This window comes from Chlorocebus sabaeus, chromosome 8, assembly GCF_047675955.1.
Source record: "Chlorocebus sabaeus isolate Y175 chromosome 8, mChlSab1.0.hap1, whole genome shotgun sequence".
Taxonomy (NCBI): Eukaryota; Metazoa; Chordata; class Mammalia; order Primates; family Cercopithecidae; genus Chlorocebus; species Chlorocebus sabaeus.
In genome coordinates, this window is record NC_132911.1 from 128,486,445 (window position 1) to 128,513,664 (window position 27,220).

General features: G+C 48.1%; 1 protein-coding gene across 4 annotated transcripts in view; it reads right to left on the reverse strand.

The window, feature by feature from the left end:
- MTSS1 (MTSS I-BAR domain containing 1) overlaps positions 1 to 23,218 on the reverse strand; it is a 183,274-nt gene extending 160,056 nt beyond the window's left edge. For 2 of the 4 annotated variants that reach the window (XM_038000164.2, XM_008001506.3), the window contains exon 1: positions 22,636 to 23,218. In XM_038000164.2, coding sequence (XP_037856092.1) covers positions 22,636 to 22,707 — 72 coding nt within the window. In that variant the 5' untranslated portion in view covers positions 22,708 to 23,218. The remainder of the gene's footprint in view (positions 1 to 22,635) is intronic. The other 2 variants (XM_008001508.3, XM_073018341.1) reach the window with 1 other exon arrangement.
- Between the last annotated feature and the right edge of the window lie 4,002 nt (positions 23,219 to 27,220).

Here is a 27,220-nt window from a genome sequence, read left to right on the forward strand (position 1 = left end):
ATTATTAAGATGATCAAAGTATTTCTTAAGAAAAAGGTGGGCTGGGGCAGTGGCTCACACCTGTAATCCTAGCACTTTGGGAAGCCGAGGCAGGAGGATCACTTGAGCCCAGGAGTTCGAGACCAGCCTGGAAAACATGGTGAGACCCCATCTCTTTAAAAAAAAAAAAAAAAAAAAAAAAAAAAAAAAAACCCCAGGCCAGTCACAGTGGCTCACGCCTGTAATCCCAGCATTTTGGGAGGCTGAGGCAAGTGGATCAGGAGGTCAGGAGTTCAAGACCAGCCTGGCCAAGATGGTGAAACTCATCTCTACTAAAAATACAAAAATTAGCTGGGTGTGCTAGCAGGCACCTGTAATCCCAGTTACTCGGGAGGCTGAGGCAGAGAATTGCTTGAACCCAGGAAGCAGGGGTTGCAGTGAGCCGAGATCACACCATTGCACTCTGGCCTGGGCGAAAAAGCGAGACTCCATCTTAACAGAAAAAAAAAAAGCCTAGCTGGGTGCTGTGGCACATGCCTGTAGTCCCAGCTACTCAGGAGGCTGAGGTGGGAGAATTGCTTGAGCCCAGAAGATCGAGGATGCAGTGAGCTGTGATTGTGCCACCGTACTCCAGCCTGGGCAACAGAGCAAGACCCTGTCTCAAAGTAAAAAAGTCAAAGGAAAAGGTGAGGCATGTTCATTGAGAACATGCAGAATGGGCCAGTGGCCTGGGCAGGGAGCACTGGGTCCTGAGGTCTAGTCACAGCCCTGCCAGTCATGGACTAGGGGAAATCATTTCACCTCTCAGGGATCATTCCCTTAAAATGATGATAACCAAAACAAATAATTCCATCACCATGACCAACACCACCAATTACTGAACACTGAAAGAATGAAGGAGATGAATAAAGAATGCAAGTACAGAAGCCCAATCTTTTGGATTGAACTCTAGCTCTCCCATTTGCTATGCGACACTGGGCAAGTCATTTGACCTCTGAGTGGGTTTAAGTCACGTCTTCACAGGGCTGGGATGAGGAACGGATGAGGTCATATACAGAAAGTGTTCGGTGCAGTGCCCAGCACAGCGGAAGTGCTCAAAAAACATTTGATATGAGGGATCCAAGTGGCCATAGGCTCTGAGTAATCTCCTTTAGGATATGTGGGGGACAAACTGTAAAGTCTCTCTAAGTCAGACTGTCCATCCAGACTGGAACCTCCCTTTCTGAGTCCTCGGGGTGGAACCAGCCAATGTGGGAAGCGTCTGCACCTCCCTATTAGGGTTAGGCAGAAACAGACCAAGGCAAGGGCAGGTGGGTGTTCAGTGCCAGACGATGTCTCTGCTGCTGCTAAGCAAATGGCAGGGTGGAGTACTCAACCCCGAGGTGAGTGTGCCTGAAAAAGACGACTACTCAAACCACTGAAGAAACTTCTTATCTGCCCCCACCTGGAGCATCACTTCAGTCTTACCAAATTAGCAACAAAAGGGGGGGTCACCTTTCTAGTCGAGGGGTACAGCTAACAGCTCCCTGCCTACGAACACCCACCCAGCCAGAAGGTTGCCCAAAGCAGCTTGTTCCTGACTTAATGATACTTGACAGTCTATCAGAGAAAGTCAGGCCCACCTGTTTTAGGCAATATATAATTTAATAGATTCTAAAAAAAGAAAAAAATCAACCTCTAAGAACGGAAGACAAAAACCTCCTTGTTGAGAAATGAAAAAAAAAAAGTGAGTAAATGTTATTAACATGTAAAGGCAAGGTGATGTTGGGTTGTTCCAGATATTTTTGTAAGTTTCTTTCAAGGAAAAAAGAAGTTTCTACCCACCTGAGAGCAGTTTTACTATAATAATTCAAGCTTAGTGGAAGTAAGAAAAGAGGAAGGAGGTAACTGTAGAAAAACTGAAAGGCAGCAGAGACAAAGTCCTGCCTTTTGGACAGCAAGACTACACAAAGAAGACCATGCTCAAGTTTCGAAAGAAACCCACAACCCGAGACACTGGAAGCTGTTAGAGCCTTTCAGGAAGCAATTCCCCAACTGTCCTTGGTTTTTGCATCTGCATCCACCGACCAAGAAGTCCCCAGAAAGTTCATTCCTGAGGTTGCTGGCTGAGCTCTGTCCACATTTGAGGAAATTCCTCAGAATGCACTTCCAGAGCCGCGAAAACGATTCAACACAGACCCCGCTGTGGATTTCACCCGAGAACACACAAAGGCTTCACAACGATCCAGACAGACCCAAATCAAAGAAAACAAAACTCCCACTGCACCCCGGCTTCTGCCAAGTCCAAAGTCATGAGGCAAAACGAGAAGATGCTCCTCCTCCAGGAGCCCCCTGAATGTCTTCAGAGAGGAGAGCAGGGAGTTTCTGGAGCCCTTGGCAGTGCGTTGGTTGAAAACACAACTCAGATTATGCTGGGTTCTAAGAAAGGAAAAGGCCCCTATTAAAGAGACGTAAGAGAAAGCCAGTTTGTTTACAAGTATATAAAGGGGACTCCCTCCATCAAACTGCATGGCAGTCTCACTTCCTTGGGTGAGAGATGGGGCTTCCCTGAATGCATGATCTCACCCACACTCCCCACACACACCACACCCTGTGGCTGCTTCTCTTCAAACCTCCAGGGGGATTCAGCAATCTTGAAAACTCCTATTCAGCCATCACTACCCAGCTATGACACCTCTTCTGGAACATTCTCCGACACACCCCCTTCCCACCTACCCTCTGCGTTAGCTGCGCCTGCTCCCCAACTTATCACATCATACAGCTTGCTGTCTATGAGCCTAAGGGCTTCCCCTCTGGACTGTGGGACAAGGACAGAGAAATGAAGGGAGGAAGGAAAAGTACTTCTGGTACCGGGTGCAGCTGACACAAAAGGAGGCAGGGGACACCGACCAGCTCTCTCCAAGGGACACTGGAGTGGCACATTTATGCTGGCCACTCCTCCAGGCAGAACATGGGCAAAGTGGCCCAGGTGGGCAAGGGCAGCCTTCCAGGACAAGACCCAGGGTGGGGTCTTGGCACAGCCAAGGAAGACCAGGGTGGCCTTCATTCAGTGAGTGACATAAATTCCAGACCAGCCACGTGATGGGAGAACCTGGCTAACGGTCACATAGCTGGCATCACTCTGGTTCCTGGGGGAAAGAGGAAAATAATGAAGTCACTTTCTTAGTTTTTAGGAAAAAAGGCCTCCTAAATGTCCTTCAACTGAGGAGTTTGGTGGCCACCTAAACAAATCCACAAGTTGGCCTCCCCACCCCACCCTCAAAGTGGAGCTTGGGAGACACCCCCGAGTGCCTCTCCTCATCTTCCTCCTCTTCCTCCACTTTCCCTAGAGCCAGGACCCACGGCAGGCCATTTGCCTGACACAAGCAAGGCACAGCAGTCGGCCAACAGCCATTCTGCTTATGGTTGTTTGGCTTCGTTTTGTTTTGTATTAAACAGAGGCCCAGGACGGCATCCCACACACGGTGCAGAGAATAACTGTGTGTAACTCATCGGCACGGCTGGTGACCAGTGCTCCATAAATAATGCAGCAACTGCCTCTCCCAGCCCAGCCCCACCAGGACAGCTGAGGAAATTCGACACCACATGGCCACACAAGGAACAGAGAGAGGCTGGGAACTGTGGCTGCCAGAGAAAGGACAACTTGGAGGAGCCACAGAGCTAGGGAGGACTCACGTGAGGAGGAGGAATTCAGTTCAGGGGAGAGTCAAGTAGGAACCAGAAGGGCAGAGGCTCTAGAGAGTGGGGTTCCAGCTCAAAGGCCTTTGTTCTGCCCAAAAGGTGCCAGACAGAGGCTGGTTCACCAGTGGATCTGGCTGAGAAATCAAGCCGTGGGGTATATAACCAGCCAGGTAACTTCCCAAGTATCTCTGTTCACCTTGACAAGCATCACTGTCATCACCATCATCATGAAGCATCACCACTTTCTAAAGAGTTGCCAGGCGCCAGGTATATATATTGGCCCTTCCCAAGCTGTAATTTACAAATCCATCACCTGGGGAGCTTGCAGACAGGCAGGTTCTGATTTGCTTGGTCGAGGCGGGGCCGTTTAATCTGAGAGGTGCTGCTGCTCCTGGTCCACAGACCACTCTCTAAGAAGCCCAACTTGACCTGCATTCTCACTGCACCCTCACAGCAGCCCAGGCCGGCAGGTGCTGCTGTTATTTTAGAGCTGAGGAAACTGACGCCCAGAGAGGTTGGAGCAGAGAGCTCCAGGTTGCAACTGGATGCCAGATCTGACTTTGCAGCCCAAGTGTTCCCTGATTCTGGGAAGTGCAAGTAACCACATGAACAGAGTCAGCCTCCTCCAGCCCAGGCCAGCCCAGTCCCAGGGCTGCAAAGAGTGGCTTAGACAGCAGGTTGGGTCGTGTTTTATATGTGGGTCCTTTAGGAGCCCAGACAAGGTAGAACAGAAGAGGACAAGGGTGCCCTGCACACATGGCACCTGATTACAACTGCAGATGGCCCAGAGGGATTGTAATGTCACCCTAGAAACGGTCAGGACCCCCAACCACATAAAAAAGAAAGCACGAGGCTGGGCACAGTGCCTCACTCCTGTACTCCTAGCACTTTGGAAGGCTGAGGCAGATGGATCACCCGAGCTCAGGAGTTCGAGACCAGCTTGGGGAACATGGCAAAACCCCATCTCTACTAAAAATACAAAAAATTAGTGCGGCATGGTGGCACACCTCTGTAATCCCAGTTACTCAGGAGGCTAAGGCATGAAAATCGCTAAAGCCCAGGAGGCAGAGGTTACAATGAGCTGAGATCACGCCACTGCACTCCAGCCTAGGCGACAGAACGAGGCTGTTTCAGGAAAAAAAAAAAAGAAAGAAAGAAAACACAAAACATACAACAAAGAGAAATGTCTTGGGTAGAAAAATGCCTGGTAGAAACGCACGGAGAGGTTCACAGCTGTTGGCACCTATGGTATGATTATGGATCATTTTATCCCATCTTGGTTTTCTGTGAACACACAAACTGATCTTCTTCTACCAGGAGATCAATAGAGTCAATCTGGGAGGGGCTCTTAAATCTCCAGCTGCCACAGCCACCCCTGCCACCATGACCCCTTCCCAGGTCTGCAGAGAGCTCAGCAGGGCGAGTGTGAGGAACGTAGCCAACAGCATCCTTCCTCTTCTTCCGCTGGGTATACCCTGGATGAGCTTAGCCTTCAGGTTACCCTGAAGCTGCTTTACGCAGCTTCCAGAGGAGGCTGGCACCTTCTGACCTATGCAGCAGTGGCTCTGGCCTCCCTGCTTCTTTAAGCATAAGGCAGGAATCCACTCAGCTTCCAGAAGTGGGCGTGTGGGATGACAGAAAGGGCCCACGAATGCCTGTCATAGCTTTGTCCCCAAAACCACCCTTCCCCACCCAATCCTGCGAGATGAAGGGCTCCTAAGATCCTCAGATGAAAGGCACTGGGTAAGCCCATCCATCATAAATACCATTCCTGGGCTTTTATTCTCTGATTGGGGCTTGCCTAATCCACTAATTATCCCTGTCCATCAAGCGGATGACAGCCTTGGGGATAATCAATGGTTGCTTCCTCGCCCGCCCACCCTCACCCACTTGCCCAAGCACACGAGCAATAAACATGCCTATGAAAAGGAAGACTGAACCACAAAAGGTGCTCCCTCCATCCATCCGTCCATCTCCCCTCGCAAACTTCTCCACTTGTAACTATTAACACCCTAACCAAACAAATCAAGGATATCAAGCTGTTTTCTGACATCTGGGTGTCTCCACTTAAAATAAAAAGAACCAAACAAATATGTCAACCGTATCTTCCAAGTCATTTTATTTCTTAAGTTCTCCACCAGGAAGCATTCCTTTCTGTATCCTGAGCTGTCCAACAGGGGAGCTCTACATGAGGTTATTTAAAGTATGATTAGGCCGGGCGCAGTGGCTCACGCCTGTAATCCCAGCACTTTGGGAGGCCGAGACGGGTGGATCACGAGGTTAGGAGATCAAGACCATCCTGACTAACACGGTGAAACCCCGTTTCTACTAAAAAATACAAAAAAACTAGACAGGCGCGGTGGCGGGCACCTGTAGTCCCAGCTACTTAGGAGGCTGAGGCAGGAGAATGGCGTGAACCCGGGAGGCGGAGCTTGCAGTGAGCTGAGATCAGACCACTGCACTCCAGCCTGGGCAACAGAGCGAGACTCCGTCTCAAAAAAAATAAAAAAAAGTATGATTAAATAAAATGTAAAATTCAGTTGTTCAGCCCACTAGCCATACCTCAAGTGCTCTGCAGTGGCTAGTGGCTACCATACTGGACAGCACAGACACAGAACATCTCTATCACTGCAGAAAGTTCTATTGGACAGCAAAGGCCACCCCACGTCAATGGCACCCCTTAGGGTATCGCTACCTCAGGGTGCTCTACAACCACAGCTAGGCTTTTGGTTCTATTTTTTAACCACTGTAAAATGTATGCATGTGTTCCATGCTCCACATTTCTTGAAAAACAGAATCCTTCTTCTTTTTCATCCCCTAAATTCAACTCATTCCCCAATTTTGCGTTTGAGACAGAGTCTCGCTCTGTCACTCAGGCTGGAAGTGCAGTGGTGTGATATCAGCTCACTGCAACCTCCGACTATGGGGTTCAAGAGATTCTCCTGCCTCACCCTCCCAAATAGCTGGGATTATAGGCATGCACCACCACATCTGGCTATTTTTTGTATTTTTAGTAGAGACAGGGTTTTGCTATGTTGGCCAGGCTGGTCTCGAACTCCTGACCTCAGAAGATCTGCCCACCTCAGCCTCTCAAAGAGCTGGGATTACAGGCATGAGCCACTGAAGCTGGCCTGTTTTTTTGTTTTGAGACAGGGTCTCACTTTGTCACCAAGGCTGGAGTGCAGTAGCACAATATCAGCTCACTGCAGCCTCGACTTCCCAGGCCCAAGCGATCCTCCTGCCTCAGTCCCCCAAGTAGCTGGGACAACAGGCAAACACTACCATACCCGACTAATTTTTGTATTTTTAGTAGAGATGGGTTTCGCCATGTTGCCCAGGCTGGTCTCGAACTCCTGGATTCAAGCAATCTGCCTGCCTTGGCCTCCCAACATGTTGAGATTACAAGTGAGAGCCATGGCCATTACTGCCATGACATTTCCTTTATTATTTCAGATAGTTCCTCCCATCAAAAGAGAGAGGAAGAGGTTTATGGTAAGTTACCGCCTGCATCACCAGCCACCTGACATTTGTATGGCCAAGTTTTCAAAGGTGAAAACCTGCCATGTGGGAATCCAAACTGACGTCATGATGGGCACAGAAGGCACCGCCTCCCATGTATGCTGTATTCGAGAGTACAGAGGTCTTTCACAACACCACTGAAAGGGCGGCTGGTAAAGCAGGCATTTAACACTTCCCTACTAACCATAGGAAAATCGGGCACAGAAAAAGTTAAGTAATTTGCCCGAGGTCAGGGAAGGGTTTGCCCTCACGCCTGGTTAACTGCATTAATTGATCCTAAGTTTACACAGTTGTTTATTTTATTTTATATTTTATGTTCTGAGATGGAGTCTTGCTATGTCACCCAGGCTGGAGAACAGTGGTGCTGTCTTGGCTCACTGCAACCTCCGCCTCTCGGATTCAAGTGATCCTCCTGCCCCAGCCTCTGCGTAGCTGGGACTACAGGAATGTGCCATCATGTTCAGCTAATTTTTTTGTATTTTTAGTAGAGATGGGGTTTCACCATGTTGGACAGGGTGGTCCTAAACTCCTGACCTCAAGTGATCCACCTGCCTCGGCCTCCAGAAGATTGATTACAAGCGTGAGCCACCACTCCCAGCCTGCCCAGTTCTTTTTAAAATAAAATGGTATAATGGGTTTAACTAAGACTGACTGACTCTCCACATCTGGAAACCTGGGAACTCAATATTTAACCACCTAATACAGGGGCTGGCTGCTTTTACCTAGTATTTGTATACCTTTAATCCTCCCCAGAATAGTAAGTATCTACCCTCTAACCTTTGGCCTCCTATCCTCCAATAGAGCTAGGAAGTACTACAGCCAGGCTTCAAGGCCCAAGTACAACCACTTTTTAAGGTAGGATATAATCAATACTAGGTAGAGGCCAAAGCTATTGTTCCATGTGTTTATTCCTATCCATAAATGTCCACCTTAGATATTGAACCTGGCAAAACACCTAGAGGCTTGCACACCCTATGAAATGTTAGACCTTCTGAGCATGACTTCATGTTGCTCCATTTACACTCACCCATTTCTTTTTCCTGGAAGTGCCCGCTCTGACCCGCCTCCACCCAACTCCAAAACTGCTTCTGCATTTTAGGGATTAGTTCCTCTTGGGGCCAATCTCTCCAATACCTTGAACAGACACGCAAACACCTTGTACCCTAGAGAGGATCATGTTTGAGGTTTTGCTCCCCTAAATACACACACACCTCTGTATTCATTCCATATTCCTTTTTTTTTTTTTTTTTTTTTTGCTCTTTTCTTTTTCTCTTTATTTTTTTGTTTTTTTCTCTTTTTCTTCTTCTTTTTTTTATTTTTGTTGTTGTTGAATTTGTTTTCTTTTCCTTACTTTTTTTAGTCCATCTTCCCTTTTAAACTGAGACCTCTCCCCAGCCAAGGGCAGCATGATGAACTTGTCACATCCACCCTGGGGCAGGCACTGGCCTTGGTGCGCTGTACACACTTAGTGTGCTCTGCAATTTTCCATGAAGCAGATTTCCCCTTTGGAACAAGAGACAGATAGCACCTCCTCTGTGACCTCAACTCCCACCCCAGGCTACTAGGAACGATGCCCTCGTGGCCAGTAAAGAGTCAGAGGCCACCAGTGTCACAGTGATAACTGTGTTTGTCATTTCTATAGCCATTTTTTTTTTAAGTGTCTTTCCATTGAATGTCATTTTTCTTGCCTGGAGACAGGACACTGAGGTATAGCCATATTCTAGAGCCTGAAAGGCCTTGTGCGGCCTGGTGGTTAAGAGCATGACTCCAGAGTCAGCTGCGAACTTCAGATGTGCTCACTGGGTGACCCTGGGCAAGCGACTGCATCATCTGGTGCCACCCTGTCTTCATCTGTAAAGGATGCTGATGGCAGTCCTTGCCTCAAATGATGATTATAGGATGATAGGGAAAAAGACAAGTGCTTAGAAGGGTGACTAGTAAGTAGAACTCAACTCTGCTTTGATGATTCAATGTCCAGGGCCAGTCACCCTGACCGGGCCACAAATGGGCACCTACTATGCGCAGGCACTGAGTGAGGGGTAGGCCGAACAGAGAAAGAGACCAGAGCGTTGAGGAACTCAGACTGTCAGTAAAGCTGATGTGGAACTGCAGATCCCAAAGCCCCAAGGGCAGCATACTCGAGTTATAAAGTGCTGGACAGTGTGGTTCCCAGAGCGAGGCAATGCCTCACCTCAGTCTCAAAGGATAAATGGGAATTTTCTGGGCAAAGAGAAATGAAAGAAAGAGGAAGCAATCCCTGCAAAAGACAGAATTAGCAAATGAAAGGAAGTCGAGATCATGATCTGTCTAGGCACAGAACTCATTTCGTCTGCCTGATCACATTCCAGGTACATCTGTGGTGGAGTTAAGGGTGGGGACACATGGGCAGGAGATAGCTTCCTACATACTTCAGGAGCTGCAGAGGAAGCTCTCAGTGGTTCAGGTGGCCCAGGAGCCACTGCACTTCCACCTACTCCTGGTGCAATCCCACCAAGACCTACCAGAGAATGACCTGAAGTGTCTGCTAACACTGCAGATTCTAAGCTCCACCCCAGATCAACAAAAAGTCTCTTGGGATGGAGCCAGGGAATCTGCATTTTAACCCATTCTCCAGGGACACTTTTGCTTGCTAAAAATTACACACAGCAAGATTTGAGAAACACTGCACTAGGTAAGATGCCACAGGTCCCTTTGTGCCTTTGGAAGCAGGGGTGTCAGCTAGGTCCTAGCGTTCACATCTAGCTCCTTCAGACGTAATTCACGGGCTCACCACCCTCACACAAGGGAAATGGGAACTGACACAGGCTTTTTGGTAGGCTTTGGGTAATGGGTTTCAAAAGTCTTGAAAAAAACACACATTTTGACCAAGGATAAAAAGTCCTTCAGGGGAAATCACTGATGTAAATCAATGTCTAGTCACAAGGATGTACTTGTTGTAGGGTTACCTATAATTAGTAAAAAAAAAAAAAAACAAAAAACAAAAAAAAAAAAAACAAAAAAAAAAAAACTGGACGCACCCTAAACACAAACGAGGGAGCTACTGGCTTCTACCTCAGGGCTTCTGCGCATGCTCTCTTCCCTTTCCCTGAACACCGCCCCCATTCCCTGCCCACATCTTCACAGTTCTTAAGTTGTTGCTCTAACGTCACCTTCTCTGCGAGGCCCACCCTAACCACTCTACTTAAAAACAGCAACAGGCTGGGCACGGTGGCTCACACCTGTAATCCCAGCACTTTGTGAGGCCAAGGCGGGCAGATCACTTGAGATCAGGAGTTCAAGACCAGCCTGGCCAACATGGTGAAACCCCGTCTTCACTAAAAATACAAAAGAAAATAGCCAGGTGTGGTGGTGCATGCCTATAGTCCTAGCTACTTGGGAGGCTGAGGCAGGAGAATCACTTGAACCTGGGAGGCAGAGGTTGCAGGGAGCCAAGATTGCACCACTGCACACTCCGGCCTGGGGGACAGAGCAAGACTCCATCTCAAAAAACATATATAAAAATAAAAATAAAAAATAAAAACAGCAACAGTGCTTTTTCCCCACTGCATATAATCCTTCTACTATACAAGAGAATTGACTTATTCCGTGTGTCTGCTTCACCTGCACCTCACTCCACTAGAACGTAAGTTCCAGGAGGGCAGGGATTTGTGTCCATTGTGTTTGCTGCTATCTCCCAGCACTCAGAACCTGGTACTAGTAACTTCTCAAATATGTTTTGGCCAGATGAATTAATTAGAGACATACAAAGCAGTGCAACACCATACAGCCATTAACACTGACACTGCTAACCACGACACACACGGAAAAGCAAGGACACCAGGCCACTAAGTGAAGAAAGAAGTTTCTAACACAGCGTTGGGGCTCCCTGACCCTTTGCTGAAAATGTGCGAGCTCTTGTGAATGTGAACATAACCCACTTTCTTATCAAGCGCTTGCGGGTGACTTATTTTTTACTTAACTGAAGTTTCTAGTTTTTCTTCCATTAATACATTACTTACATAATCTTTGAGAAGTAAATCCCTCATGAAATGCTCTCAAAACATTTGCTAATTTTTTTTTTTTTTTAGAAAAAAGCTTCCTCCTCAGTGACTTAATTAGGGTGTTCCTAATTAAGGCCAGCATAACATCAAAGAGGCCAGGTTCCAGGGGACCCCTGCTTCAGGTCAACTTCTGTTTGCAGGACGACCTCAGTCCCTCCAGCGGAGGCTCAGACAGAGGGCTTGGCTGTCAGCTACTCCTGGCTCTGCTCCCCGCTCCCTGCTTCCTATTGGGGTGCCTCATCCAATTATTCAGGCCCTCCATCACATCCTGCTGTGGAGCTGGCTTTGAAGGTTCAGTAAACAGCCACTTCAAAACAAAGAGGAGCCATTAAACCAAACTCAAAGACTTCCTTAATGGCTGCGTGCTCGGCTGCAGGAGGAGTCCAGCCTCAGAAGGGAGGTCTCCCTGGGAACTAATCCCCGAGCTCTTCCAGCCTCCTACTGCAAATATCTGCCCGCTTCCTCCTTTGCACTCAATCACTCGGGGTGCAGAGCGGTTACCGGGGCGACCCTCGACAGAGGGGCTTCTCCAGCAAAACAAACATGTGTCGTGTGGCTGCCACCTTGGACAATCCTACTGCACACTTTGGTCTCACAGCCCAGCTGCTCCAAAAACTGCACTGGCCCAGCCCAACAACTTCATGTCCATGGCCAGGGCATATTCCTCCTAATTAGAGGGAGACCCCTTGAACTTCTGGAAGAAGCTCAGAGGCGAGCCTAGATTTTTGTGTGTTTTATCTGTCTCATTCTGAGTCCTAATGGTACAAACAGAGTAATCAAGGAGATGAATGAAATACACCTCTTACAGAATCGAAACTGCTAGGCTGCAAGAGCGAGAGACCAGTCTGGTGGAGAGGCGCACAGACCCCGGAGCCAGACTGCCAACTAACTCCCAGCTGTGCCTCTCACTAGCTGTATGACATGGGCAAATGGCTTAACCGCTCAGCACCTCAGTTTCCCCACCTGTAAAATGGGAATTATAATAGTTACTAAGACTACCTTGCTGGGTGGTTGGAAGATTAAATAAGTTTGTGTCAAGCACTTAGCATAGTGCCTGGTTTGCATATAAATGCTTTTTAAACAACCAAAATAAAACTCAGTTCTGAGCGAGGGTGTCACCCAGATCAAAAGCCTTCCTGGACTCTGTACTCCCACCCTAAATGGGAATCAGAGGCCCTCCCCAGGGCCCCCACACAATCTTAGGCTGATCTCTATGGTGGTGCAGATTATGCTGAACTCTAATTACCTGCCTGCCTCTCTCCTAGACTGAGCACTTCAGGGCAATGACTGTGTCTATACTGTCCACAGGTGTTCCTCCACCCCCCGGCAGCCTCAGCACACAGTAGGTATTGCCACCGTATTAGACGAATACATGTACTGTGTTCTCTCAAATTACTTACATGTTGAATGTTGAAAAGCACTGCACTTGCGTCTACTGCACTATCAAAGTGAAGACATAGGTTGCTTCTATTCTTTGAAACATCTGAGTGCCACTAGCAGCAGGAGGCTCTGCCAGGAACTACTAGGGTAGCTCAAATAGATACGAGCATTTATTTAGCACTTATTTCATGCCAAGCCCTCGACTTTTACTTTATTTAATACTCAACAACTTTAAGAGGGAAAGATTATTCACCTCTTCTCCCATTTTACAGGTAAGAAAATCAAGGCTCAGTAAACTTGAGTAACTTGCTCAAAGCAATAGAGCTAGGAAGTGCTAGAGCCAGACTTCAAGGCCCAAGTACAACCACTTTTTAAGGTAGGATATAATCAATACTAGGTAGAATGTCACACAGAATGTACAAAATGGCTTTAGGGTTATCTAGCTTTGAGGGAAAAGGAGGCACCAGAGAATAAGGTCACTGATGGGGCCTTGAAAGATGAGAAAGATTTCAATAGGCAGCAATGACAGAGACAGGACAGGACAAACAGCAAGAGAGAGGAGCACAGGCTGTGTTCAAGGAAGCCTGGGAGTCCGAGTTGGGGAGTGCTGGACACACAGCGGGCCACTCAGCTGGGGCCAAATCACAGGGGTCCTCACACAAAAGGTTAAGGCAGGACTGCCACATTCAGCCCACGAGAAGAACCCAGATGCGGCCAAGACTTGGGAAGCTGCTGCTGTAGGGCAGACTAGAGGTGCAGGATGGCCACTTCTGGCGGTTGCCCCAGAAAAAGGAGGAAACTCAAAGGACGTAGATGGGAAACGATGACCCTAATAAAGCAACTTCCCTCCCCCGGGCCTCAATGTATCTGAGTTACAAATGTCCTAGCCAGGTACCCCACCCTCTCCTTCCCTGATAAACAGTAGGGTTTGCAAATAGAGAATGCAAATAGGTCCTGCTGGGCCAGTTGACCTTCATAATGAACTCGGGGGCGATTTACTTAGCAAGAAAAAAACTCAAACTTCTCCATTTCCTGCAACTTCACTGCAAGCTCTAAATACAGCTCCGTATTTAGAGTGGGGCAGTGTCTGTCCTAAGAAGTGGTGGAGATAATTACTCCACTGATTTTAAGACTTCAAAATACCTCATTCCCAAATCTACAAGACACAATAGTAACCGCTTCTAACATTTGAGTGTACGTTCGCCAGGCAATGTGTGAAAACCTTCACAAGCAATGTTTCATTTCAGAATCCTCCAACAGCTCTTTCAGGTTCATTAGACCCATTTTACGGAAGAGGAAACCAAGGCTCAGAGAGATTAGATAACTTGCCCACGGGATTTGAATCAGATTCCTTTAACTTCAAGGTCAACTCTAGCTCCAGAATTTCTACGGAGGGGTTTAGGGGCAGTGTCGTAGCCAGCAGAAGGTAGAAGATAGTCAGAAAGCTGTGTTGCAAAGCAGGCACACTATAATTATCTAGACGGTATGTTATAGATCTGCAACTGTTCAGTACGGTAGCCACTAGCCATATATGGCTATTTAAGTTTAAACAAATGAAAAGTGACTAAAAATAAAGTTAATTCCTTGACTGCACTAGGCGCACTTCATGTACTCAATAGTCACATGTGGCTAGTGGCTCATGTATTTGACAATTTCCATCATCGCAAAAAAATCACATTGGACAGAATCAATAAATCACAGCAAAGTATTCTAAAGATCCTTTGTGGCTTATTTTTATGTTTCAGTTTATTTACTTTAACATTTAACTCTAAGGTTTTTTAATTTTTTTAATTTTTTATTTTTTTGAGACAGAGTCTCGTTCTGTCACCAGGCTGGAGTGCGGTGGCGTGATCTCAGCTCACTGCAACCTCCACCTCCCAGGCTCAAGCGATTCTTCTGCCACAGCCTCCCGAGTAGCTGGGACTACAGGTGTGCACCACCATGCCCAGCTGACTTTTGCGTTTTTAGTAGAGACGGGATTTCACCATGTTGGCCAGGATGGTCTTGATCTTTTGACCTCGTGATCTGCCCACCTTGGCCTCCCAAAGTTCTGGGATTACAGGAGTGAGCCACCGCACCCGGCTTAATTTTTATTTTTAATTGTGGTAAAATACACATAAATTGTACCATCTTGACCATCTTTAAGCATCACAATGCAGTAGTGCTAAGTATATTCACATTGGTGTGCAACTACCTAAAGGTACTTCTATATTCAGATTTGGGTAAGATTAAGGCTTTTTTTTTTTTTTAAGACCGAGTCTCACTCTGTCACCCAGGCTGGAGTCCAGTGGCATGATCTTGGCGCACTGCAACCTCTACCTTCTGGGTTCAAGCAATTATCCTGCTTCAGCCTACTGAGTAGCTGGGACTACAGGCGTGCATAATCACGCCCGGCTAATTTTTGTATTTTTTGCAGAGACAGGGTTTCACCATGGCGGCCAGGCTGGTCTCAAACTCCTGATCTCAGGTGATCCACCCACCTCAGCCTCCCAGAGTGATGGGATTACAGATGTGAGGCACCTCGCCCGACCAGAAAAGGCTTTGAGGGAAGACTTACACAGCTTGATGATTCTCAACATTGGCCATCACTAGAATTACCTGGGGTGCTTTTCAAAATCTTAATGTCGTGAATGTACCCCAGGGCACTAATCAGAGCCCTGGCCCAGGCAGCAGCATCTCCAAGCTCCCAGGGAACCCAACGGACCCTGCTCCATAACCACACGCATGCTGCCAAATGAGGTACACCTGCCTAGAACCTCATCTTCTGGTGAGACCCACTCCCGCGGCCCTTGGAGCCCCCGTCACGTGGTAGGCAGCAGAGGAAACCCAGGCTAAACCTACTGCCCACCTCCATGCCCAGGAAGCTGCTGGTGCTGAGTGAGCTGAAACTTTCTACTGCTTTGAGAGAAAGCAAGCAAATAAAAAGACACACAGTTCAAAAGGCACTCAACTCAATTGATTTTTTTTTTCACCCACTTACACTAGACAGAAAAAGAAAAACCACTTAGAACCTATGACCAAGGCCAGATACGCCAAGAGGCAGCACAGGAAGGAGTTTTGTTGATGAGCCCATCCACTTCTCCAAACACAGATATGCAAGGGCCCTACCGACTCAACCCAAACGGGAGGGCCACCAGCATATGATTAAACACAGAAAGCTCTTTAACAAGAGAGGTCCGGGGCTGGACACAACAAGAGTTCAAGGTAAAGGAGTACTGTTTCAGGAGTCACCTGAACTTCAGGTGAACTTAGTTAATTTGTATGATTATGAGACTGGGAGGTGGTTGCCAGGCTTTCAGAGTCACCTAGCCTCAGGGACCTAGGGACTCCCCAGACCTATGGCCAGTCACCAGAAGACTCCATGGGCCTCATGAGGGGACAAGTCCAGGCATCGAGGGTGACATGCCTAAGCCTGGCCCAAAAGCTTCTCTGCCCTGTGCTCATGGGGGGAGAACTATGAGCAACAGAGGATGCCAAGTTGTCTAACGGAGAAGTTGGTAAGTGGGAGAGGGAAGGAAGCCACAATGTGTGGACATGTCATAAATGAAACAATTTCCACAAAGGTGACAGCCAAACTGGAGCTGCCCACCCCACCACACACCTGGAGGTCTCTCAATGCAGGCTCACACCTCCGGGCGGGCTCTGTGCTACAGACACAGAGATGAGACCTTGATTCCTTCCTTGAGCCTCCCATGGGACTCAGGCAAGTAAAGGGCTGTTTGCTAGGACTAAATCCACACCCCCCTGCCTGCCTTAGGCATGCTCTAAAGAACTCCAATGTTAGGGTCAAACAGGCTAAGGTCTGACTACCAGTTCCACCTCCCCATGGCCTTAGATAAGTTACTGAATCCCTCCAAGCCTTACTGTTCTCATCTGTTAAGTGGGGTGGATGTGAGGATGACATGAAATCATGCGCAGCAAGTTCTTAACACAAGGCACAGCACACAGTAGGTTCCCACCAAGTCCCTTTCTGCCCCCGCTCACCGCATGCAGTGAATACTGAGCACCTACTATGTGCCCAGTGGCACCCCACAGCATCTTTTATTTTTTCATTTTATTTTAAGTTTTTGTAGAGACAGGGTCTCACTGTTCTCCAGACTGGTCTCGCACTCCCGGCCCTAAGCAATCCTGCCACCTCAGTACCACAAAGTGCTGGGATTACAGGTGAGCCACCATGCCCAGCTCCCAGAAAATCTTAAACAACCCAAACCCTCACATTTGCTCAGCGGGTAAAAACACTGTCACCTCCAACCAAATCAGGAAGCAGGCGAGATGACAGAGCCCGAAGCCTAGGCCTTCCAGGTGCTGAGACAGGGGCTGCTCTGGAGTGGATTCTGTGCTGGGAATTGCTACTTTTAAGTTTTTAGTTGGTTGGTTGTTTCTGATTTGCCTTGGTGGCTCATACTCAGATGAAACCTGCAGTCTATTGCTAATTCAAGGGAGAACCTCAGCAATCATGACAATGGGCTTCCTTAATGCTCAGTCAATTAATTTACTCCTTAACTTCATTTGCCTCTCCTGTTTGCTACTAAATAAGGCCATATCAGCAGTGCTATCTCCAAATCTGAGTTAAACTGCTCACGGCATCGGTTAGTTCCCTTTAAACGGCCCCCAAAAATTCTTGTCTGACGTCCTAGGCAGCTAAATCTGTCCTTTGGCTTTGGTTTGGTTTGGGGTGAGGTATTTTTTTGTTTTTGCAGAGGTGTGGGTTTTGGGGGTAAGTGTCCTGAAGGCAATTCCAAGAAGTAATGGGGAACTCAAAATGACCTCATTTGTCCATACTCAATTCGAACATCTAAATGGTCTCACTAGAGAAGGAATCTTGCCAGCTATCGCCGCCCATGCCTGCAAAGATGGAAAAAGCCGAGATGAAAATTGGAGATAAAGCATCTAATGAATCAATAGTTTCATCCTTTTCACCCTCCAAGCATTTTAACAGCCTTAAGTGAACTAGCCAAATCGACAGACATCATTTTAGCTTTTTTCCTTTTCCCTGTGACTGAGGTGCAAAAGAAGAGTTCAAAGGGCAAGAGGTCGGCAACTGAGAACACACAGCACGCAGGGAACATACTTAAACAGTGAAAAATCTTTTAGTATGTCTGAAATGCAAATTTAATGGGAAATCCTACGTGTTTACTTGCTGAAATCATTATGCCACGTTTGGTGCCTGAAACACCACTGATGCTCCATAAATACTAAGGAATGAGTATATGTTACTCTAGTAAGAACTGGGTGATGGCTGAACCAGGCAAAATCCAAACTCGGCTTACCTTCTATGCAAACCAGGACCTAGGAATGACCTCTCTTGATTTGGAGCATTACAAACTGCGGAATTTCAGAACATAAAGGTTCACAGCATCAAGCTAGAAGTTCCAAAAAATTTGACTAAATAGTAAAGGGTTTTCACAAAAACTAAATAGGAAAGGGTTTTCACAAAGAAACACCCAAACCAGGCCAGAAACGATTTCCAAACAAGATTGGCACCCAAAAAACCAAAAAGATGAATCTATATAGAAGAGGTCCTAAATCTCTGGGTACCCATCCCAGGCAGTTCCTGCTGTTGATTTTATGACATGCTTACTTCACCTTCTTCTCCCATGGGCCCAAAATGAGGAAGCTGTAAAACCCTGGCCAAATACAACCATTTGCTAAGAGAAAAGCCAACATGGGGCCCATCTGTCCTTTACAAGTGCTCTGCTTGTCCTGCCTTTGTGTGGCTGTCACCATTTACAGAGAGCGGCCCACCTCCCTCAGAGCACCTGGCTGAGGCCTTGGCTGGGTTTTCAGTACTGTCCTGGAGAAAACTCTTTTTTTGAGGCCTCCAAGGGAACTCCTGCAGAGACTGATGCTCTTCTCTAGGCTGAACCACAGCCCTTCCTTCACGGCCACCATATTGGATTTGCGTTGTCTGTTTACAGCCCACAGGACAAGGAGCTCTCCTAGGGCAGAGCCAAGTAAAAGCATTCCACACAATTGCCCTTCATAAACAGCAAGGAAGTGTACCTCTCTTCTGATGGGAACCCCAAAACAAAGCAGTGAGGGGGAAAAAAACTACCCTGAAATCAATATCCAGTGTTGGACCCACTAGCCACATTCTCCATCTTATGATATGGGAGGGAAAATATCACGATGTGGCTTCAAACCACAAAGAGATTTCCATGGAATTCAAGAAGTCCCTTTAGCAGTTCTCATTTTAGGCAGAACTTAGGAGAGAGGATAGTGATGGCAAACACAGGTGGGGGGCAGTGGGGAGGAACTGAACAAGGCCTCTATTCTGCTCAGCACAGGTGCTGGTAACAGGACACCCCTGTCTAAAGTGACACATGGGATGGAAGAATCAGGTGTGGTTAGGATTTTCTTGCTCCAGTCACATTATGTACTCCTAACCTCGTACAAAGTTCTACCCGCAGCAGGCCCAGTTCAGCTCTCGACATGCTGATTCCTGAGCAACAAGGGTGAAGAAAATATTTGATTTCAGACATCCAACTTTGTTTTTTTTAACGAAGTTAATTATTAAAAGAAGAAAGACACCCGCAGAGTGAGCTGTCCTCAATTCTGGCCAGCAAAGTCTCCTGGTCTTTAAAACTCCCCAGACATCACCAAAATCGATGCCGGTTCAATGACTCAAAAGCAAAGGCACAAAGCTGCTGTTTGAGACAGGGAGTCCTCCCTTCCCAGGGCTTGGATAGAAACTCCAAAAAGATTCCAGGACCTCCTTGATGCAGTCAAGATTGTCTACACATCAGAAGGCAGTCAACAGTCACTTCCAGACTACTATTCCCTGGACAAACCAGCTGTGGGTCCTTCCCTCCAGCCACGTGAATAATTGTCTCCCCTTTCCTCTGGAACCAACTCACACCAGCCAGTTTGGTCAGTGATTTACTAATTTGCATGGATGAGAGGAAAGGCAGCCAGTAGGTGATTCTGCACAACACCGTTCATTAGTGACCACCACCACAGCAGGGTAGAATAAACGGGAAACAAACCACCAGGTTTCCTCTCGTCAAGGAATCGATACCTTATTTACTAGCTGCTGCTTGCTTTACATGGTGCTGTTCCCCAGTAGAGAAAGAGTCAGGATTTCTTCCATGCCTTACCGCCTGAAAAGGGCAAAACCCATGCCCTGACAGCCAGCCGAGGACTCAGACGAAGTATCTTTAGAAGAAAGCACAAAGACTCCTCTCTCTCTTGCTTTTTTCCATGTCTTGAGGTTCTCTGGTTTCAGAAGATGGAGGGTGCCAGGCCTTGAAAGTATTCCCTTTTTTTTTATTGTTTTCTTTCTTTCTCCAAAGAGGAAATTGACTCCCTTCCTGTGCTGCTGTACATTTTGAAGAATCAAATGCTACTAATAAAACCATTTTCCTTATCCTTTTCTCACCCAGGCCAACATCACTTCTGAGAAAATAACCTAAAAATTTTTATCAAGATGGCATTCCAAGTGGGTTTCTGACATTTATGCTTTTCCCTCAGAGCAAACAGAAAGGAGACCAAAGGCATTATAAACCCATTATGGGAGTTTAAAGAAAAGAAAAAGAGGTCATTAGAAAGTCAGTTGATTTCAGATATTAAAAACTGAGTTTTGCTGCTGGTGACTTCATGCATCTGCCACACTACATACTGCTTATCAGATTTGTTCAAATTTAAAAATTTTAAATTTCCATTTAAAATGTCACCGGCATCTAATCCACGATGAAGTCTTTTAAGAAGCAAAGTCCAAGAAAATATTCCGAATTGTCTTATGCATAAACAATCTAGGAAATCAGACACTCCCTCTCTCTTTCTCCTTCTCTCTCCAGTCTCCGAAAGTCTAAAACTCTGCAGAACCCAAGGCATGTTTTAGTCTTCCACTCCACCTTGCTTTTAAAATTTTACTGCCAAAACAAAACAAAACAAAACAAAACAAAAAAAACCTTTAAAATAAATGATTTCCCATAGGATACTGAACAAACCTACTAAACTCAAAGGGAAAGAAGTCAGGATACACAAACTCTAGATTCCGCCGTGACTGGGCATTAAAGAAGATGTCTTTATTTTTAACTGGAACCAGGCAAGGGAAAAAACACCACCTTGGCACCCGTGAGGCCCCAGCCAGGGCATACTGCCACACAGCCACAGGATGGCAGGTGGAAAGCAGGACAGCCCACCCTTTGGGCAGGTCACCTTCTGAAGGGCTTTTGATTCAAACCAGTGAATGGGAAGAACCGAGCCTGGATTCTGGATTAAAGAACAAAGAGAGAAAAAACTCCAGGTGTGATCACTCCAGGACTGCAGTGGACAGATCCGTCAGATGACTGGGTTCCTTGTTGCTGCTGAGGGGTGGGAAACATCCATTCATCTCCTCAAAAAAACACAAGCGGCTTTACCAACCTATTTCGAATTTTTCCCCACAAGATCAGAATACACCACGCGTGCCTCAAACCAAATCCTGTTTGACTCTAGGATGTGTAGAATTTAAGTTTAAAATTAAGGCCAGAGCCCAAGGAGGGAGGACCCATCTCTGTCTCAAAAGACCACTTCAATAATTCAGTGTGCACTGGGGGCAACAAAATGAAAGGGGCTGTCTTTCAACAGGGAATAATCCATCTAATTCCAAGTGCCTGGATTATAAGCATTCCTGGGCAAGCAGAGTCTGGCTGCAGATTATGCTATGCTAAGGACAATTTGTGACAAAAGGCACGAGATCTGTAGAAAGATTTCAAAACGGACAAGACCAGGACAGAGGCACCTTCGTAAAGTTCACCCTGGGTGAGGTGGCAGTTGGTTCTGAAAGGTGGAAGCAGGCCATGACAGCTGGGCATTCCTTCCCAAAGACCATCTCTGAGGCTCGAAGCCTCTCTAAACCTTACACTTCATCAGACAAAAGCTCCTCCAGGCGCCCAGGCAGCGGCTGAAGAGGGGCTGTCCACACCCACTCGGTGCACAGCTTTCCAAACCTGCCCACTCGTTTTGGAAGCGGGCTTTTAATTAAACACCACCTCCCCGGATCGGGATCTGTTGAGGCAAACTGGGGCTGGGCCAGAGCCAAAGAGAAGCTCCCTAAATACACATTAAAAAAATAATTTCCCCCACCGCCCCCAATTCCCACCTCCAGCCAGCTCGCGCGGCTGGTTTTATTTCCTCTGGATGAATAACACGGGGCCCTGCTCTATCTCCAGGCACCAGAAAATCCACATCCGAGGATCAGGTTATGCCCAGTCCCACCCTTTGCAGGAAAAAGCTAGGGTGTTGTTCCCCGCCCCCACACGCGCGCGCGCACACACATGCACGCGCGCACACACACACCATCTTCACAACCCTTCCAAGAGAAAACCTAGAGTGTGTGTCCGTTTGGGTCTGGGAGGGCGGGATACAGTTATTTCGGGGGCCCCAATCTTGCCTTCAGGTTCAGCTGGGGGAAGGTGGGGCCCCTGCAAGGCTGCCCGGGAACTTCGGCCCCGCGCCCCGCGGGAGGGCTGAGAGAGGGCGCGCACAGCTTTACCAGCTTCGGAACAGCCCAATTAATAACTAATTTGCTCAGATCCCCCACTCCAAGTAGACCTGACAGCCGAGGAGGGACTGGCTTTCCCTCTCAGTCTCCTAGGCTAAGGGACTCCTTCCTGCGCGCGGGCAGAGCCCTCACTCCCTCCCCACCACCGCGCCAGGCGCCCCCACCCCGTGCCTGGGGGAATCAGGTGTCCGCCCGGGCATCCAGCCCCCGCGGGTCCCAGACATTCAGTTCAGGGACAGACAATGGGAAAACTTGGAGCCAGTGCCCTGAGCCCCCGAGGGAAAGAAATGGTGCCGCCCCCTGGGACAATGAGCGGGGAGATGGCGTGGGACAGCAGACACCCCCCAGAGAAGCCGCCCGCCTAGTGACCCAGCAGAGCCTGGAGCAGCGCCCCGGGTGAGCAGGTGACACCAGAGCCGGGAGCTCCCGCAGGTGGCCGGCGGCCACGGCGCAGGGAAGGGCCCGGCGGCCGGCCCGGGGTGCAGGCGAAGCGCGGCGGCGAGGTCAGAGCCGGCGGCCGGCTCCGCAGCCGCACCCCCGGCGTCCTACCTTCATGTCGCTGATGATGGTCTGGAAGAGGCCTCCGAGCGCGCTGCATTCCTTCTCAATCACAGCCTCCATTTTCCCGGCGCCGGCAGGGCGAGGGCACACACGCGGGGCCGCTGGACTGCGCGCGGGGCCGGGGCTAGCTCACCCCGGGAGGAATTTCACCCACCTCGGATTCGCAGCTTCTTCTGCAGCGAGGCCGGTGTACACCAACCCGACTGTTCTCTGCCCAAAATAATAACAACAGTAATTTTAAAACCAAACCGCTCTGTAGGGTATTCGCCTACATACAGCGCTCGGCTCCTGGCCTTAAAAATGCCGGGAGAAGACTGACAATCAGGCCACCACTGGTGCCCACTACGGAAACGGCAAAGCCCATCTTGATGCAGAGAAAACCGCCCGCTGACCCGGGGTCAGCGCCATTGAAAAACTCAAGATTTTCCAATTTAATAAATTTTTCTGCAATTAAAAAAAAAACCGCCCAACACCAGAGCGGGTCTGCTCGCGGCGTCCGGATCTGTTGCTCGCAGCTGCGGCCGCCGCCTCCTTTTCACTCCTGCGCGCCCGGCCCCCGGCGCTCGCTCTGGCTGGGCTCCCGCGGACGTTCGGAGGGGCGCACGCGCGCTCGCGGCCGTGCGTCCGCCGCGCGGGGGCGCGCTCTCGTGGCTGTGCGGCCGCCGAACGCGGGCGGGGCTGGGAGCGCGCGCCCGAGAGGCGCGTGGGGCACTCGCCGCAAAGAGGAGCCTGCTGGTCTGCTGGCGGGCAGGAGGCGCTGGGCCGGAGCCTCTCCCTCCGGTGCGCACCGCGCACCCTCTCCTCCCCCGGCCGCCCGTCGCAGCGCGGAGAGGGCGTGTCGGCACCCTGCCTGGCGAGCGCCCACCCTACAATGGCTGCGAGCGCGCGGGACGGGAGGAATGGAGGGTGCACCGCCGCTCCCCGGGGATTTGCATGGGTGGCGCGCCTAGCCCGGAGCCCGCTTGTAGTGAGCTCTTAGTAGGGCGGGAAAGCTGCAGCAGCTACTGCGGCCTTCTGAGAAAACGCCCATTCTCTGATGTTAGGACTACATCGCCAAGTCCTGATTGCAAATAGCGAAATATACAATTAAGGAGAGTTCAGGGGCGTATCCTGCAATGGGATGCCGAGTTCCATAAAGTTGCAGGATGCTGGGAAAGTGGATTGATTTGCTGTTGCTAAATGAATGGAAACAGCGTTAGAGCTTCTGTCCACGATCCATCAGTCTATTGAGATTGCTGACTGCCTCTGACTTGGACGGTTGATGGTTTTCAGGCCCACTGAGAGCAGCCAGCGTTGGTATAACCGCAGGGAGCCCTCCTGAGAGGTTGAACCTGCAAAGAGCACAAATGTGCCCATGTTGATTTGGGGCCTAGTGGTCCGTTTTCACAGCTCCACTGCCTATCTGCATAACCAGGAGCCCTCATTCAGATGAACGCCAAATGGGACAGAGGGAGGAGAATCAAATGAGCAACTTTTAAAAGATCTTAAAACATAAGCACCTAACTCCGGACAGTTCCTCTGACTCTTCAGCTGACCATTTGAAGTACAAAACATAACAAAAGAAAAGACGGGGGGAGTGGTGCCAAAAGCAACCAAGGTCAAAATGCTGTACACTTGTGTCAGATTCACTCCGTAATGGGAAAAGGTCTGGCTTTGAAAACTATGAATCAAAGGGATGCATGGAGTTACATAGCACAGCTGCAGAAGATAATATTCCCCTGGATCACTCTGCCCAACTCTTAACTGCAACCCACCTTCCCCACCCATCTCCCGGAAATCACCAGGAAGGGTGTTACCTTCAGGAAGTAACTGATCTCTTGATCACCCCTGCTGGATCCTGTCCCCAAGGGCATTCAAATGCATCCGACTCATCTTCACCTTGCCAATAACGGGTGCTTGACACATAGTTTGCTGCCAATCATTATTGTGACTTTAATACTACTGGTATTCTAACGATCAAGATGACTACTTGTAGAGTCTGATTGCTGGGATTCAAACTCCAGTTTACAACCTACTAACTGTATACACCCTTAGTTACGTTACTTAAGCTTTCTGGGCCTCAGTTTCCTCATCCATCTGTAAATGGGGATAATGATGGCTTCTACCTGATAGGGCTGTTCTGAACATTACATGAGCTAATCAGTGAAAGCAAAAGTGGTACCTGGCGTCTAGTAAATAATCATTCGATAAATCTTATCAACAGAAGAAGTAGGGATGAGGCCAAGGCTCAAGTCCAGCCCTGGCCCCGTTTCAATTCTGTAACATTGGCATGCTGTCCCAGGGACATTGCTGAGGGTCTACTGTGTGCAATCTGGGCATTTTACATGTATTATGTCTACTTGAAGGAAATTATCATTCTGGTCCTCATTTCACTGTTGGAAGGAATCCAACCCTGGTTTTCTGACTTCCATGCCCCAGGTCTCCCTTTTACCCAGCCTCCTGAACTCCTGGGATAAGGAGTGGACCAGTGGACACTTGGTCCAGCTTTCCTGCCACATGCTTAAATTTTAATGCCCCAAATACCCCAACTTTAGCAATGTTTGCCAAAGCACACCTCTCTTGTGACCTTTTTCCCTTGGCCTGACCACCAGGCCCTTGTCTCTCATGAGAAAGTGAAGCATCCCAAAACTCCTCGAAAGAGTGTTCCCAGATGCAGGAAAGTGGGAGGGACACCTGGCACTGTTTTTGTTTGTTTGTTTGTTTGTTTGTTTTTGACTGAGCCTTGCTCTGTCACCCAGGCTGGAGAGCAGTAGTGCAATCTCAGCTCACTGCAACCTCCACCTCCCAGGTTCAAGTGATTCTCCTGCCTCAGCCTCCATGTTGGCCAGGCTGGTCTCGAAGTCCTGACCTCAGATGATCTACCCACCTTGGCCTCCCAAAGTACTGGGATTACAGGCATGAGCCACCGTGCCTGGCCAGCTGTCATACATTCTTTCCTTGTTTTCAGATTCTCTTTTGTTTCTGGCTGTTGGGGACTTCCCTTCTTTTAGACTGGCTCTGCATATATTTAAAGAGATTCTGATTACATTTTACCAACTATGTCTACATGACTATGGCAGGAGGTGTTTCAGGTTATAGAATCTGCCTCTGTGACAATAGGGGGTCCCTTTTCTGTTGTTTGCGTGATGAAATGTTGGGTTTTGTGTAATGTATAATATTTTACACTTTTAGGTAAACTCAGATGCCTCTGATGGATTTGAAATAACCAGATATATTTCTGAATTGCTTCATATGGTATGTAAACATAAGGTTTTGTAAAATAATACGTTTTTCATGCTCTTTTATTGCTACTCTGACCAGACCCTTATCTTACTTATAAAATATATATTTTTCTCATCATGCTTATATGGTACAGAAAGAGCTAAGCCCCAGAAATACTGTTAATGAGAGGGAGATCAGGACCCAGACAGTCTTGGTTTATAACTTGCAGCAGGGATATCTGCTCCCCTGAGAGCCCAATTCTCCATATCAAGGCATTGCAGAAGTCAAATTAGTAGTCAGCAGGCAGCTTGGGAGCACATATACAAAGCAAAGGAGATTGGATGCTCCTGGGAGAACAAGCATGGTTTGGCACAAAGCAGGTGCTGAAGAAATGTCTCAGGAATGGAACCCAACCAGGTTCCTACCCCACTGGAGAGCAGACACAATATCCTGGCAACCTAGAACCACCAGATACAGCCTCTCTTCTTCAAACAGTCCTGGAAAAATACAAAATATTACGACTTCTTTCCCCTTTTGGATCTTCCAACCCCGCTATTTGACTCCCGTGATTGGAAGCTACAAACTGGCCTGCAGAGGAGTTTCTAAAATTGGGAAATCTAACAATATTTAGAAATTGGGAAACTTCACCTCAAGGTACAAAGTTTCAGCCTTTATTTCCAGGAAGATAGGAACATGTGGCAATTCAGGGCTCACATTCCCACCTGGCCTAGGCCTGCGGGGCAGCTGGTCCTTGCGGGGAGAATTTGCTCTTTACGCTCCTCGCCACCCCCTTAGGCCTTGCTACTAATCAGTTCATCACCTTTCAGTGGTCTCCTGCCCCAGTGACACATTCTGGACATTGGGGTTATATTTGGGCATTTTCCAGCCTGCCATCCACAAAACACATACGAAACATCTCTTAGGGTGAGTCACTGTGACAGATATTTTTAATTGATCCTCACTAATTTCATTTTCAAAAGGGGCCTGTTTCTAAATGGAAACTCTTACATACTGATAACTCCCTAATTTGTCTAAAGAATTTAATGACTCAGATCAGAAAGAATTCTGCTTATAGGTGACCAGGGCAAGCTTAAGCCAATTTTGTTTCACAGATGAGCTATGGTAATAATAAATACACAAATAACTAACCTTTAGTATATACTTACTGTGTGCCAAGTACTATCCTAAGTAATCTCACTCAATCCTCACAAAGCCTTAGGAGTTAGCACTTCGATTATCCTTATTTTACAGATGAAAAAAACTGAGGCACAGAAGGTGGGTCAGGAGGGAGGAAGCACTATAGCTAGAATTCAAACCTAGCAGCATGACTTCAAGTCCAGTGTCTTAACCACCTCACATAACTGCCTCTAAT